Here is a 15,517-nt window from a genome sequence, read left to right as displayed (position 1 = left end):
TAATGGTCATCTGCCCCCTGGTTCCGTAATGCCCGAATAACTGGTTTCGACCGAGTCAAATGCTTTGTCATAATCTATGAAGGCTATATATAGGGGTTCAGTATACTCAGCGCACTTCACTATCACCTGATTGATCGTGTGAATACGCTCCATTGTTGAATAACCTTGACGGAACCCTGCTTGTTCTTTAGGTTGACTGAAATCTAAGGTTGCAGAGATTCGGTTAGCGATTACCTTGGTAAATACCTTGTAGGCGACTGACAGTAAGCTGATCGGCCTGTAATTTTTCAAGTCCTTCATGTCGCCTTTCTTATGGATTAGGATGATGTTCGCGTTCTTCCAGGATTCCGGTACCATTTCGGTCATTAGGCATTGCGTATACAGGTTTGCCAGTTTTTCAAGTACAATTTCGCCGCCATCCTTCAAGAGGTCTGCTGTTATCTGATCCTCACCAGGTGCTCTGCCCCCTTTCATTTCTTTCAAAGCCTTCCTTACTTCTTCGGTCGTTACTGGTGGGATGTCTATCTACTCTGAGCTACTGTCTCGTTCGGCATTATCCTGTATGTCCCGGCCACTGTACAGATCCCTATAGAACGCCTCGGCCACTGTGACTATTTTATCCCTATTTGTGATGACATTGCCTTGCTTATCCTTAAGTGCATACATCTGATTTTTCCCCACGCTAGGCGTCTCTTCACTGCTTTCAGGCTACCTCCGTTCTTTACAGCGTATTCGATCCTCTCCATATTATACTTCCGTATGTCAGCTGTCTTACGCTTATTGATTAACTTCGAGAGCTCGGCTAGTTCTATTCTGTCAGCTGCGGTAGAGATTCTCATGGTTTGCCGTTTCCTGATTAGATCTTTCGTCTCCTGTGAAAGTTTGCCAGTATCCTGTCTAGCCATAGTGCCCCCGACTTCTACTGCACACTCCGTGATAATGCGTGTAAGGTTGTCGCTGGCTTCCTGTGTCGTAAGCTCGGATTCCTCGTTGTGGGCGGAATATCGGTTCTGCAGCGCGGTCCTGAATTCTTCTACTTTACGTCTTACTGTTGCCCCGCTGGTAGCGTAGTGGTTATCGCACCAGACCGGTATTCTGGAAATAAATAGAAATGCTTCAATCGCTAGGGGGGAGTTGAGTTAATTCACTCGGTCATTGCCCATGGTAGCCGCTTCAGTTACAGTACCAAATACCTAGCAGCGCTGCCAGCAGGGTTAGTTAAAAGAGTAACGTTTAAGGGCATCAGAAAAACTTAGCCTCTCAAGCGCAAAAATGAGCCTGGGACGATTAGGTGACGGGTGTCTTGTTATTTATCTGCGTGTTCACATGGTTACGAATTAACTAATGAACGCCGACTGCTAGTGAACTTTAACACTGGACGAAGAAGGAAAAGACGCAACACACGCTGGACTTCAACGTGGTTTATGCCTGAAGGGAACAAAACAACACGCATATATGTACATGAATCGAGAACAAAAAGAAACACAGGAAACAAAGAAAAAACAAGCAAACTACGCCGTTGGAAACAGTTTTTTCGATTGGTGAAACTTTTCGTATTTATTGGCAATGCTTTTTACGCCCGTGGTCACAAATTACAAAGTCCCATAGCAGCGTGATCAGCTGAGTTCACCTTAAAGTGGCGAAGTTCATACCCCTCAAGCGTACTGTAGTGACTGTCTCCGTTTCATTGGCTTTTCCACATTGCATGCGTTTCGTATAGGTGACGCGTGACAGCCATACATATATCTAATTAACGTTTGTGCTTAATCGACCTGGCTTTTCGTGTTCTGAACACACAGCGCCAAAAACAAAAAACAAAAGAAAATACCGGGCCATCTCCACTAACGGGAATCCTGGGGAGGGGTCCAGCATGCAGTGTATAAGCATATTCTTGGCTGGCGCGTTGGCGTTTTTGCCAACGGAGATGAAACCGTGGGGGGTACAGGCATAAAGCTTTGCTGTAAAAGTCGCTTGCCTTTGAAGCACGAAGCTTTCCAGCGCGAGGCGTAAACGAGTGTCCCTTTGTTTCTTTAGTACGCGTTAGGAAGAGCTCCAGCGCGAGGCGTAAACGAGTGTCCTGGTAAATTTTTTAGTACGCGTTACATTCTATCGCGAGGCGTAAACGAGTTTCCCGGTGTTTTAGCACCGTGACTACATGAAACGACGATTACGACGACGCGACAGGAGACGCCAACAGCCCCTGCCCCTAAGGGGATTCGCCACTAAAAACATAAAGCAGTCCGTGAAAATGAAACGCCGCATTCTTCGCACTCGCTTAGATCAAGCATGGCCATAGGCAACCCTTATCTTTTCAGAAAGTTGAACTCTTGGGCTGAAAGCGCCAAAGATGGTGCACTGACACAGTTCTTGCCCTCCTTTCTTAACAGAAAAGCTTTAAAACAGTTCTCTATTAGCTCGGGAACAACATCTAAACAAGATGCTAAAATCTAAACCACGACATGTTGTTTATTAAGTACCTCAATTTCAAAGTGTAAAGCTAAGGTGGTTACTCGTGTTGGGACCAATTATCAGCGCAAAAAAGAAAAGAACAATAATGAGCCTGATAAGCGTTTTCAATCAATTTTGTACCTTTCAGGGGCGAAGCAAGTTAGGGGCTCGGGCTGTCGGCGTCTGATGTCATCGTCGTCGTTTTATGTAGTCACGGTGCTAGAACGCCGGAACAATCGTTTTCCAACGCCTCGCGCTAGAACATAACGCATACTAAAAGAACACACCGAGACACTCGTTTTCCAATGCCTCGAGCTAGAACGCTTCGTGCTTCAAAGACAACAACTTACAACAAAGCTGTATACCTCTATCCCCCCGGCGGTTTCATCTCCATGGGAAAAAAACGACAAGGCGCCAAGGATAAACTTATACACTGCATTCTTTGCCTCTCCCCAGGTTTGACGTTAGTGGAGATGGCCCGGGATTTTTTTTTTTTGCGTCGTCCGCAGTCGTGCTGGTGTGGAGTGGCCGCTTTTTTGAGAGTGTATTTACAATCTCGCTAGCATCGAAGCAAGTAGATACGGGACCACTTTCGTCATTAGTGAAGCAGAGGGCCGTCATGCCCCAGATAGTCTTCTAAGGTGTGTTAAGGAGGATTTCTGTCTCACCGCATCCTTCGTGCCGATTGTTTGCCGTAGCTTCTGTAGCGAGGCTTTCATTGTGCCCGCTGTGAAGATCTTTTGTGTCCTGGTCATCGGTGTCGTCTTTGTCATCCATCGTGGACTGAAAAAAAAAACTGAAGCAAAAACATCAAATTTTCTATCAGAGCAGAGCAATAAAACAAGAACAAAACAAGAACAAAAAGCAAAGACCAAAACGCCTCAGGTACATTCAGAGCCGCCGTATCACAAATTACCATAAATGTGTGGGTGTGTGAGAAAGAGAACTATCTTTAATGAAGTCTGGTGAGGTTAGCCGGGCTAAAATACCTAACGTGCTAGGTAAGTTGATGACGTGATGAGCATGATGGCGATGGTGTTCAAGAACTTGATGCGCAAGGAAACGGTGAGTTATTCCCAGTGACTGGTCTAGACCTGTGTGTTGCAGGTACTCTATCAGAGCTTATGTAGCACGTAAATCACGTTTGGGACAAGTCCATGGTCCCGAAACGTCCTTTAGCTGCTTGTCCACGGAAAGTGGCAGTCCCAAAGTCACTGCGATCGAGCAGATTCACAGAGCACTTGCTGCAGGGTTTCTCGCACATCACAGCGTGGGCAGAGTGGTGACGTAGCTTGTTTCATCTTAAAGAGCAAGTTGCGCGTGTATGAGACGTTCAACCGTATGCGATGTAGAATTGCTTCTACCCGCTTGAAGAGTCCTGGTGGCATTTTCAATTGGCAGTTGGGATCGATGGAAGATAGGGGCGCATAATGACGTGATACGTCATCCAAGGCTGCACGCTGCATGTTACATGCCACGTTGGATGCAAGGACAGATGCACCTTTCTTGGAGAAGGATATAGCTATTGCCGATGCACGATGCTTATGAGCAACGGATGCAGCCGTGTCCGCCTTCATATTAAGCCTGTACTAAGTGTTATGGCACGATGCCAGCCGCATAAGCGAGGACATAGTAAGGTAACCAGGTAATGTCGCTATAGATACAGCAGTACCAGAATTATTCGGAAATCCGTTTCGTGGAACCGCAACTGCAGTCCCGAACTGTTTCATCGTCGTTATATGCTGCGTTTTAAGGTCTGTCTGGTTACGCCTTATCCTACGCGGCAATCGCATGCCTCAGATTCTACAGCAACGGCTCTGATTCAATTTCAGTCAATTTCGATGTGCGTAACATGCGTAAAACATTTTTCATTTCGATTTAACTGTACTGACAGTTTAATTGTGGCATCGTTTGGCTGGAAACAAATTCCAATCTTAGTTTCTTTTACTGTGAATTAAGCTTGTGGCGATCATGCGGTTGCCAATACAGAGAAAACCATTTTATGACCTCGCCAGCTCATCCACCCTAGCTGCCCGGCTTGCTAGGCCAGATGGTGGCAAAATGGATTTGAAAAGTTTTCTAGAAGCACACAAGTGTACAAACACGCAGAGACACGAAAGACACACCAAATTTGGCGAAACAGTCATACGTAGCGTTTGGAGTGTGTTGCCGGAGAAACAAAGTGCGCGAAGGTCCGGTATGTATAAGCAGAAGGCTGTTCAACATCAACGTCGACGGGGAGATGAATGCACATTTTTACGTCGCGGCAATACAACTGAAGCGAGCCATTGTAGATGAGGCCATGATGTACTGTGTGGCCGGAGAGTGCGAGCGTGAGCCCAGTGCTATGCGCCAGACTCCAATTCTTCGTCTTCGTAGGGCTACGCTCTGGAGGTGCGCGCCACTACCTGCTTTTGCCCTTTCTCGTCACAATATCAACCCCTTAAAGGCAAAGGATTACTTCGGTGTATTTTTGACCGAAACAAAATGGCCTTATGAGGGCTAGGTGCTTACGTATCACGAAAGTGCGAGGTTTAATGAAAATAAAACGTTCAAATTACGGCTGCGCCACCTGCAAGCTTATTCAATCTCGGCGTTCAAAACTGCATGGCCTGATATAAGAATAAATCTGGCCACGCGGGGCTACGTTGCGTTGGGTATAGCTTCTGCCGGAAGGTTTACAACTGAAACAGCCGCACTGTTTAGGCACAGAAAAACATAACGCCAGGCAAAAAATCAGCGACACATTGGGAGGTTACGTTACTTACCTCAGACGCACTTTGCCTCAACAGGCTCGCGCGAAGGCAACATATCGGATAACGGACGCAGTGGATAAAAGATCCGACGAGCATGACTTACCAAGAAGAATAACTGCACCAAGAAATCTTTCTGTCCCCCTTCTCAATATCTTGAGAAAGCTTATTCGCCGTAAGCAAGGCCGGTAAAGCGAAGCTGCGAAAGCCGAGAAATCTGCACGCACCGGGATCACTACTGTTTACAAAAGCTGGTACGCTGAAACTGCGCTGCATTTATCTGTGACATCGAATCTACCAAAAATAGCACTGGTGTATCCAGTTGTTCCGCAAAGCCGCAACACTACTTTTAACGCCGTCGCTTCAATCATACTGCTGGAAGTCTGACGCCAGGACTTTACGGAAACTTATCGCCAGAATTGGCTGTTGTTAGCGATATTTTTTTCAATGCGCAGTGAACGCCTACTCTGAAAATGTTGTCACATGGCAGCGGTATTCGGAGAACCCTCAGACATATCGGCTTCCATCTATACCCTACAGGTTGGCTTAATTACGAACCTGTCAAACTGCTGACTTATCTGGGTGAGTAACCTTTGCGTGATTGGAATATCGCATGCCTCGCATGCCATAAGCAGTTGGAGGTTTATTTAACGGGCAAGCAAAACATAACACTGCGGGATACTTCACATATCGTAAGGGAATGCCTTTTTTTCCCGAATGGCACAAATATATAAAAAACGCTACTTCCGTCAGAATTGGCTCAATACCCTCAAAAATGAGCGTTATGCCTCTGTGGCAGCTTCGAATTTCCAGTTATAACCGGCCGCGTTGCGATAATTGCCCAAAATGTTTCAGCAAAACGTCCTCTGTTCTCTGACTCATCGCCTGCTGCTTCTCACCAATCAAACGTTTTAGTCAGAGCGAGCGTGTTTTGAATAGACACACAAGTGCAGTAACCTGAAATGGTACGCGCAGTTTCATAGGCTGGTGGTTCCCACGACAACGGAAGCTGACCAATGTTCCGGAAACGCGCACACCTACCTGATGCGAAAAAAATTGCGTAGGCTGCGGATAAAGGTAGCAACGCCAGTTTTATTGGGAAACTGATACTTCAATTAACTTTTTGTATTAGTAGGCAATAGTGTGAGCACCACGTAATAATGGAGCAAGTGAGGTGTCATGCGAAAATACAATACAGAGTAGAAAGATAAGAAGAATGCGATAGACCTACTTCATTTTCGTAAAGAAAGCAGGGGAACTCTAAGCGTTCGTTGCTAGAATGCGCAGCGTCTGACAACAACTGGAGGTTGAGGCGGTGCCTGCTATCGCATGCGTTGTTGTTGTCATGTTTATCTGTTACACTTGGTGTTCCTGGTGGCAAAGGCATTGGTTTCTATTATGAGTATGATCTTTCTAGTGCAGTCACTATTTACCCTAGTACCGCCGCATCTGTGTGCCATAGCGCTATTCCCGAATATGAAGCTTGAAGGCTCAAGTTTCTCTGCCACGGAAAACTGACGCGTAGAAGCTGGTGGTCGTGTACCAAGTTTGTGCAGGCCTTAGGGAAGCCCCCTGTATGCACTTCCCGCCTAACACCAATGACATGTTTTGAACTGTCATTCTATTGCTGCGCTGCCTGCAATGGCACTACAATTTTACGAATATGATGTTATATTATTGGTGCTACGCAACGCTGGACGTTGGGGCATCTCAAAATGCGCTTTTTTTAGATATGGCACAAAGGTGCGATATATTTTATAACCTCGTGTCGTCCAAAGTTCTTATAATCGCGTGTTTCTTTAGCGAATTTTCACTGTTATTTACTGCGCACACAAATTGTCACTGAACGCATGCGTGCTCCGAAAATAAGGCAATGTTTCAGCTTGGTCTGAAACATACATTTGGTTATCCAGAAAACAAACCAAAAGGACTTGTGCCGGTTAATCCAACTTTGTCCTTTCTCACGACAACTGCCACATTCATCTAATTATGATATCGAACTGGAGTAGTGTTATGGGCACAGAAGATACCACATGTACCATGCTCCCAGAACAATATAACTTGGAGTGGTTAGCGACCTTAAAATTCCGTTACGACAAAAAAGACGTTGTGGCTGAAGTGGACGCAAATTTTACCCCTGATGTACAAGTCGTCTGCGTGATTCGTATTTTCTTCTGTAGCCCACTACCAATGAAGTGTAGCAGTCACCGTATCCACATTCCAAATCCACAGCGACCAGCATCCATTTGCTCCTGTTTGGACAAGCAAATTTTTTGATGCGCGGATGTGCGTGTGTCTGCACAAACAAACTCTTCGTTCGCATTATGTGCCCTGAAAGATGTTCTTGAGGAAGGAATTACTCCGGCAGTTGTTTCGGGGGAATAAAGGGGGGGAGGCAATGGCAGGGTACCTAATGATAGGCTGCCATTACTCTAGTATCTGCGTTATGTCATACATTACCAGGTAAATTAAAAGTGGTGTACCTTTTGTTCGAAATTTTGATTAGGTTTCACCCCTTCCCGTTTTTTTGTGTGGAAGAAACAGGAATTTTGACATGCTGTGAAACCAAATCGGGAATACGTCCCCTAGTGTATTAGAACCCACAACTTTGGTACAACGCGTTGTGTCCTACCTATTAGGCTACAGGAGCCGTTGCAATATCTTCCGATTTCGGTGTGCTTATGTATACTTTCATTTTTCATGCGGTGACGGGTGACAGTCAGCCGGGATTGAGCAAGTTTAACGGGACAGGAGCTTTTTTTTTCACCCAGCGGCCGTACGGAACGCCAACGACGACACAAAAGCAATCGATCGCCCCGGCTGCAATCGTGTTCAGCATTCGGCCCCAAGTTTTCCAGAACAGAGCCCCTCGATTGGCCTGTATATTAGCATAACTGAGTGTACATTACGTGTATATAACGTGTATATTACGTGTATATTACGTGTATAATTGCGTGTATATTAGCATAACAGTGTTATGGAGCTGAGCATAATATACTCAGCTCCATAACACTGAGATTACTCAAAACTATATATAAAAATGGTGTCGACATAGCAAATTTAACCCCAAAGAACTTGTTAGCAGTGTTTCTTTGGTGATGTTCACCTTACTGCATTTTTGTTACTTGCATTGCCCCTGTACTGTACTTTATAGAGTACTGTTTTTCTATTGTTATATATGCATACGGTCGTGTCGTTTTCTCTTTGTATTACTATGGTTTCTTTGTGTATTGCACTGCAATATTACGCATTCTATATCGAGAATGTACGACTTAAACAAGTCGCAACCAAATTACGTACATGAAATTATTTGCTGCTGTATTTGCGTTGTAAGCACTGTTGTCCAGGTAACCATGGGGTTGAAGCTCTGTCAAGCTGCAGTACTGCAGCTTTTATCCAGCCCCCTCATGTACTTGTGCATGAAATAAACTGAATCTGAATCTGAATTGACAGTGAGGGGATAATCGAAGGAGATTGCCCGCCAAGTTACTATTACAGGAACGCGAAGGAATGCGTAAGAAATGTAGTTAGGCTCTCCTTCGAGCAAAAATATCAATTTACCGGATAGAATGATAGAAAGAAAATGTAACAAAAAATTACGTGCACCGGGTTAACCACGATCCCAAAACAACGTGCAGTGCTTGCGCTCCCCTATTGCTCAAACCCATTATCCAGCTGCATCAAATTATCTGACAAAACTGCCTTATTTTCTTCATATCTTCCAACTTCCTATTGCCGCGGGAGAAGCTGCGCCTTCTCCTAGCACTCGCGCTAAGAGAAAACGTTCCCCCCTCCAGCACATCAGCAGTCAGATATATACTTTTCGACGCGAGAGAAATAAATGGCTGGCCCATTCACGGAAAAATCCGGCTTCCGCAGTCGGGATGCGTCTGGCGGCGTTAGCAGGAAAAAGCTCATGAAGACCCCATTTGTTACGACGCGTAGGTGACATTACCGCAGAGGAGTATGGGTGAACGCTTTCTCTGTACTTTTAATTTCCCAGGCCTCTTGGGTCTAACGACGTCTAACCTGCAGTCTGGCGGATGATGAATTGGACGCTGCTTGGACGTCGTTAGGCTCAACGTTGGTGTGATTAAGCAAAACAAGGGCGATGGAATATGCCCGCAGAAGTGTTTCATACTCTTGTACTTGCCTGAATAAATTTCAATTGGAAAAAAGAAGCAGCCGCTCTTAATTCGTTGCGGCTCCATGAGAAATGCTTCTTTAAATGGAAAGCACACGCTTTTCTGATAGGAAAAATCTACAATCCTTCTAGGTTTCATTAGGATAATCATTTCAGAAGAAGGTCGAATCACCTATAAGAAACAGAAGGTTTTTCTTGTGACTGTTGGTACTTCGCCGCCATCGATATGCGTGCAAATACATTGGCAATAACATTATTGCTATCCATCGGGCAGGCGTCATTCAATGTGTAATTCAGTCCTAGATGGCATCTTGGCATCTTCGCTTTCCAATCATCTGAGCAGGGCGAAGTGTAAACACGTTTTGTTCTCTTGCGGTAATCGAAAGCGTCGTCCTTCCGTCGCATGCTCCCCGTTGACCGCGGCACGTATTACGAGCAACGGGAAGTGTTCCGCTTGTTAAATGGCCAAAATCACCTTGGAAGCTGCCGAGCTGGAAGGGGGAAGTTAGAGCCAAGGGTGGAGTGCTCCTAGAGGTAGGCAGGAAGACCGCACGGAGGACGGGGTCAGAAGGAAAGAGGCACGGACGGGCAACTTAAGGCCGAAACGGTCACACCACCGAAATAAAGCGCGAACAAAAAACGAGGACGGCTTCGTAGGCTAGTCATCAATGCTTCTAAAACAGGATTACCTCCAATATCTGGAATGCTTCTAAGTACACACAACTAGTCGAAATGGCCATTGCCCTGTTTTTTTTAAGGTGTTCTTTGACGAAGTCATGCGTGGATTTGGAAGAGAGTAGTTTCATATCCCACATGTTTTGTCCAGGGTCCGCCAGTTATCCCACGTCATCCCTTGGCCCCAGTGCCCCCGTGCCTTACAAAAAGAAAACGAACGTGGAGACCCGGACTACCGGGTGATAAGGGAGGAGCAAGAAAAGTTTACAGTGGTGCCATATTTGCACAGACTAGCTCATACTCTTAAAAAAAAAACGTGAATGCGCGCCGGCGTTGATACCTTTTCCTTCCCTGATAAGCATCTAAAATTGTGTTCCATGGAGCACAGCGCGTCCAGCAAACAAGTTTGGTGCTCAAAAAATAACAAGGAGGAAGAAGTAATTGGGGGATTGCAATGAGGGTCTTATTTACTCTCTGTTATTGAGCTGTGGCATGAGGTATATTGGCAGAGTGGGTGGATGTGCAACAAGAGGCTGAGAGAGCAGAAGAGCCTTGCAGAAAAGTCTGTCGTAACGGGACACCTTTCTTCTTCTTCGTAACGGGACAGGTGGCCAACCTGTCAAGAGAGGTGGCCAATCTGCCGAAAGAATCCGCCGAGAGCAACTACCGGGACCGAGCTTACGAAACCGCTAAAAGGCACTATCTAAGCATGCTGGCAGGCTGGCGCGACACCAGCGCTCACTACGTGAAACATCACTGTAAATTTTGTTCATCGGTGTAGCCCCCAGTATGATACCCGATGTAGCGTTCGTCTATGCCTATTATTTTATGGCAGCCTCATATATACCCCATCTATATTATCTGAGCATGCGCGGGAAGTGTGCGGGAAGAGTTGTGTGCAATACAATTGTAGAGGTGTGTATTGCAAGAGAGAGAGATAGAAAGAGAGAAAGAGAGAGCGAGAGAGAGAGAGAGAGAGAGAGAGAGAGAGAGAGAGAGAGAGAGAGAGAGAGCGACATATTTATTTGCCTTTCTATAAAGTCTTCTGCGTTGCTTGGGGGTGGGGGGGGGGGCTGCTGTTGTCTGTCGCCCCAAGAACTGCTTCAATGTGTTGGAGGAGGGCCTCCCAGTGCTCCTTTTGTGTCAGTCCTAAGGAGGTGCTTTTAGTGCGGTGCTTTTAGGCCGGTGCTTTTAGTGCGCTTGCGGAGAGCGAGCTTGAGCTGTTTTTCGGGGTCCTCTGGAGAGTCGAGCCCCTACGGCCAAGTGCCAGGAGAAGGGGAAAGGGAGTCTGTGTATATGTTCATTGTTTGTATAATCTCTAAGCAGTCCCACACGTAGTGCTGGTTGTTAGGGTACCCGTGACCGCACTGTGGGCAGCTAGGGTGGCCAGGTTTATTTTCTATGTAGTGGATGATATGCGGGGTGCGTAGGACACCTGCTTGAGCTCGTCGGATGCAACTTGTCTTCGATCGCGGCCAAGAGATAGGGGGAACGCAGTGTTTGTCTTGATCTGTGCACAGATCTACCAACTTTTGGTTCCCGGCTTTTGTTTCTTCGACGCGGCTGGTGTGGAGATCGTATTCCTCCGGGAGCGCAACTGGACGCTTAGCCTCGCGGAAGAAAGTTCCGCGTGCGAGTTGGTGAGCCGCCACATTTCGTGGTATTCCTTGATGATCTAGAATCCAGCGGAGTTCAACCGAAAGCCTTGGTTGGACATTAGATGCACTTCGAGGATGTTGCGTATGTGCGTGACTATTTTGTTGCGGCAGAAGAGGCGGATGCCATCCTGGCTGTCAGTCAGTATGAGCAGCTTCTGTCGGCCGGTGAAGTTCGTGATGGCATCTGCTATGGCTCACTAACCCTTCGGCATGACCAGGATCACAAATTCCCAGGAAGCGATGAGTACTTTCTCCGCTCCCGCAGTACGCGGCGGTAGCAACTATATCGTCGTCTGATACGGCGGCACAGGTGTAGACTGGAGCGTAGCCCTGGTAATCTTCTGCGCCACTCAATGGCGGGTGGCATGCGCTCTGTTGGCTCTGCGCTCGTGGTCGTTTTCCACACTCGTGTGTTGGGGGATAGGATAGGATAGGATGGGATAGGATAGGATGGGGATAGGATGTACAGTGGTGGGGATAGGAGCCTCGGCAGACGCTCCCAGGGGGGGGGGGTGGCGGCGTTTTGTAATGTAGCCTCCTGGTTCCACAATTTGTGCCTTTAGTGAACGGAGTATGGCTCCTTCCTGTCTAGATGCGCACAGCCGAGACTCGTGCCTTTCTTTGTTGATTTTGATGCGGAGTGATATTTGAGTGTGAACTCCTAATTGTCGAATCTCATGGAGTGGGGTGTAATTTGGGAGTCCAATGGCAGCACGAATAGGTTTGAGCAGTTGCTTCTCTAATTTGTCAATCTTAGTGCGTGCCAGTCGCATGTAAGGTTCGGCGTACATGATGCCGGTGATGATGAACGCCTCCAAAATTCGTAGTTGTTCCTGCTCTTTTACCTCATGTCGCTTCCTTGAAATCCGTTTCACCATGTGCGTAATCTGACTGATCTGTTAACAGATGTATAGCGCAAAAAAGACGAAGGACAAAGAATGCACGAGGACGAGGTAGCGCTCCGTCCTCGTGCATTCTTTGTCCTTCGTCTTTTTTGCGCTATACATCTGTTAATAATGATCGGCCAACTAGCCCAACAACGTACTTTACTTGACTGATCTGAGTCGTAATTTTTCTAACCAAAGTGTCCGCTTTGCCTTGTTGGCGAAGCAAAAAGCCGCGCACTCGAATTTCTTCTTTCCTTGCTATGGTGGTGCCGTGGGGCCGTCTAGTGTTAATTTTATCAAATTGCGACCATGGTAAGCGGCTGGCTGGACCGTCATTCACGACGATGTATTTGGTCCTAGAGGAGGAGAAGCTGGGACCAACGTATTTCATGTATGCAGTGGCGACATCAATAGCTTCCTGTAGTTAGTGCTCCTGGTGCCTGGGGGAGCCCTGAGAGCACCACAAAGTCAGATAATCAGCACATATGTTGTAGTGAACGTCGGCGATGGAGTCTAGTTTGGCGGGCAGGTCTTTGAGGACTACCTTAAAAAGCGTTGGGGAAAAAACCGAGTCTTGCGGTACTCCTTTACTTGGTTCGAATGGGCCTGCCAAACGGCCGTCTACAAGGACATCTGTGTTTCGGGTGTATGAAATTATGGAATCATACAATCGCTCCCCGCATTGGATGCTTTGGAGCTTTTCCAAGATCGATTTATGACTTCCATTGTCTAATGCCTTGTAGATATCGAGCGCTACAATTCTCCTTGGTTCTGCGCTGCTAGTGGAGTCGTAAACACCGTTCTTGAGGCGGAGCATGCATTCTTCGGCCGACTCGTGCCGCCTAAATCCTGTCATGTCTTCGTGCAGCAGTGTCTCGATGTTTATCAGTCCCCTCCCCCCCCCCCCCCCCCCCCCTGAGGCGCTCCAGAACCATCTCCGCGAGTTTGCCGCAGCACGACATTAGTGGCGGAGATGCTCAAGGCGATTGGGTGGTTTCGCTGGTTTTGGTATGGGTGTCATTCTTTAGGAAGTACGCCCAATATCCACGCTTTGTTTATGTACAGAAGTAGTTCAGTTATGGCGTTTTCTGGCAAATTTTTGATGAGGTTATATGTGATACGGTCCTTTCCCGGTGCCGTGTTTTTTATCTTACTTAGGCAGTTGTCCAATTCTGCCTGGAGAACGGCGCCTTTATATATTAATCCAGTGATTCTCCAGGACCGGGAATGTAATCAGCTAGAGTTTTTGGCTTGTAGCTGTCCGGGTGTATCATTTGGTGGAACGTACTTAGCGAAGTCTTCGTATGAGAGTCCCATGACGATCTGGACCTTCTTGGTTGTGTGCCTAGGTCTGGCCTGTCCCAGCAGACTACGCAGGATGTGCCTCGCTTGCTTCTTGTCCAGTGATTTGTTGATTTCCGTGCGGCAGAAATCCATCCACTGCTTCGAGGCCAGTTCATTTGCGTAGCGTAGCATATAATCTGTAATGTTTTGCACGATTTTGTTTTATTCCTGCTCCACTTCTACGTTAGTTTCCTTTGCTTCGCTGGAAGGATTAACAAGTGCCGGTTTGGAACGGCCTCCTTGAATTGAGCAGGGCCAGTCGTAGTGTGCTTTTATTGAGCCTCTAGTACCAGTTGTGTCCAGTCGCACAAGGCAATGTTCGCTGTCTGTGCGTTTCATATGGCCTCTCCGAATTTATTCCAGTCAGTGTATTTTATTTTGGCCGTATTCCTCTTTGCAGTCGTTCCGAGGTCTAAATCCGCCAGAAGTACGCAGTGACCGCTGCCTAAAGTTTCTAAGTTATTGCTCTATAAGATTTCTCCTTGTCCCTTGTGCAAGGTAAGATCGGGATCAGAGTTCCGCTGTACACTGTTCCCGGATTTGGTGGGCAGCATTATGTCACTCGCAAGAGTCATTTGATGATATTCCATGGCATGTTTAAAGAGACGCCCGAATTTGTTGTTGGCGTGTAGCCCCATGCTACGTGAGGACTGTTAAAATCTCCTGCAATGATTACGTCTTTGTCTCTATGCTTCTGTAGCAACCCATGAAGCCAATTCTTGGGGCTTTCATGCGATGCTCGTGGGAGCCAATAAGCGTTAACTGGGATTATATGGCGATCTGAAAATCCCGGATATAGTACCTCGGTGACATGCGCTTGTCTGTCGTTGTTGTAATGCGTTGAAGCATCATGCATGGCGGCCAAGGATTTGTGGACAAGCATGACACACATTGGGGGGCGCTTTTTTCCCCCCGATTGCCTTTTCTCGTCTTTTGTACAATACTCTTCTGGGAGAAGATTTCGTAACCTGACAGTCCAAATTCCCCCCGTGTTTTTTTCAGGAGTGTATTTTTCTTTATGTTTTCAAACATTTTGCGGCAGATTCCGTTTACTCTTGAGGCCACGAAAGTTTCATTGCAGTATGGTCAGGGTTGGTCGAGGGAGGTGCTGTCATGGTATTGAGAGATCATTCCGGCGGGAACCTGGACGTGCTGTTGTCGTAGGCGTAGCTCCTTGCGCGCTTTGCTGCGTATCGGTAACACAGTCCTGGTCACTCATCATTGGGTGAGTGACTGGCATCGGATGCAGATGATTCAATGGCTCGTCTCATAGGCATGATATCTATCCGGGACTCAATGTCACTTATGCGTTCTTCGAAGCGTTCAAAGAGCCTGGCGACTACAGTATCTATTACGCGCACTGCAATGGTGTCAATTGTAGTCTCGATTAGGCTACGATCGGTTGCCTCTATAATTGCTTCGACTGTGCGTAACTGCTGCCCTTTAGAGCGTTCATTTGCGAGCGCAGTTCTTGGAGCATGGGGAAAACATCGCTTACGGGGGTGACGGGCGATCCGCTTGTAGCATCAGTTTCCATTTATATGGGTGGCGGTACACATTGGTTGATTTCTTAGACTGGCTCATTGGTCGATACAGGGTGCGAGTCTG

General features: G+C 47.0%; 1 protein-coding gene across 1 annotated transcript in view; it reads right to left on the bottom strand.

Moving 5' to 3' along the window:
* Positions 1-3,262, bottom strand: part of LOC144179642 (ATP-binding cassette sub-family G member 1-like) — a 68,630-nt gene extending 65,368 nt beyond the window's left edge. The window contains exon 1 of the mRNA XM_077708071.1: positions 3,117-3,262. Coding sequence (XP_077564197.1) covers positions 3,117-3,225 — 109 coding nt within the window. The 5' untranslated portion in view covers positions 3,226-3,262. The remainder of the gene's footprint in view (positions 1-3,116) is intronic.
* Positions 3,263-15,517: the final 12,255 nt, after the last annotated feature.

Source organism: Haemaphysalis longicornis, unplaced genomic scaffold (genome assembly GCF_048455015.1).
Source record: "Haemaphysalis longicornis isolate Haplotype H1 unplaced genomic scaffold, Haemaphysalis longicornis Haplotype H1 scaffold_4, whole genome shotgun sequence".
Taxonomy (NCBI): Eukaryota; Metazoa; Arthropoda; class Arachnida; order Ixodida; family Ixodidae; genus Haemaphysalis; species Haemaphysalis longicornis.
The sequence above is the reverse complement of the archived record's forward strand: the minus strand, read 5'-3'. Positions and strand labels throughout refer to the sequence as shown.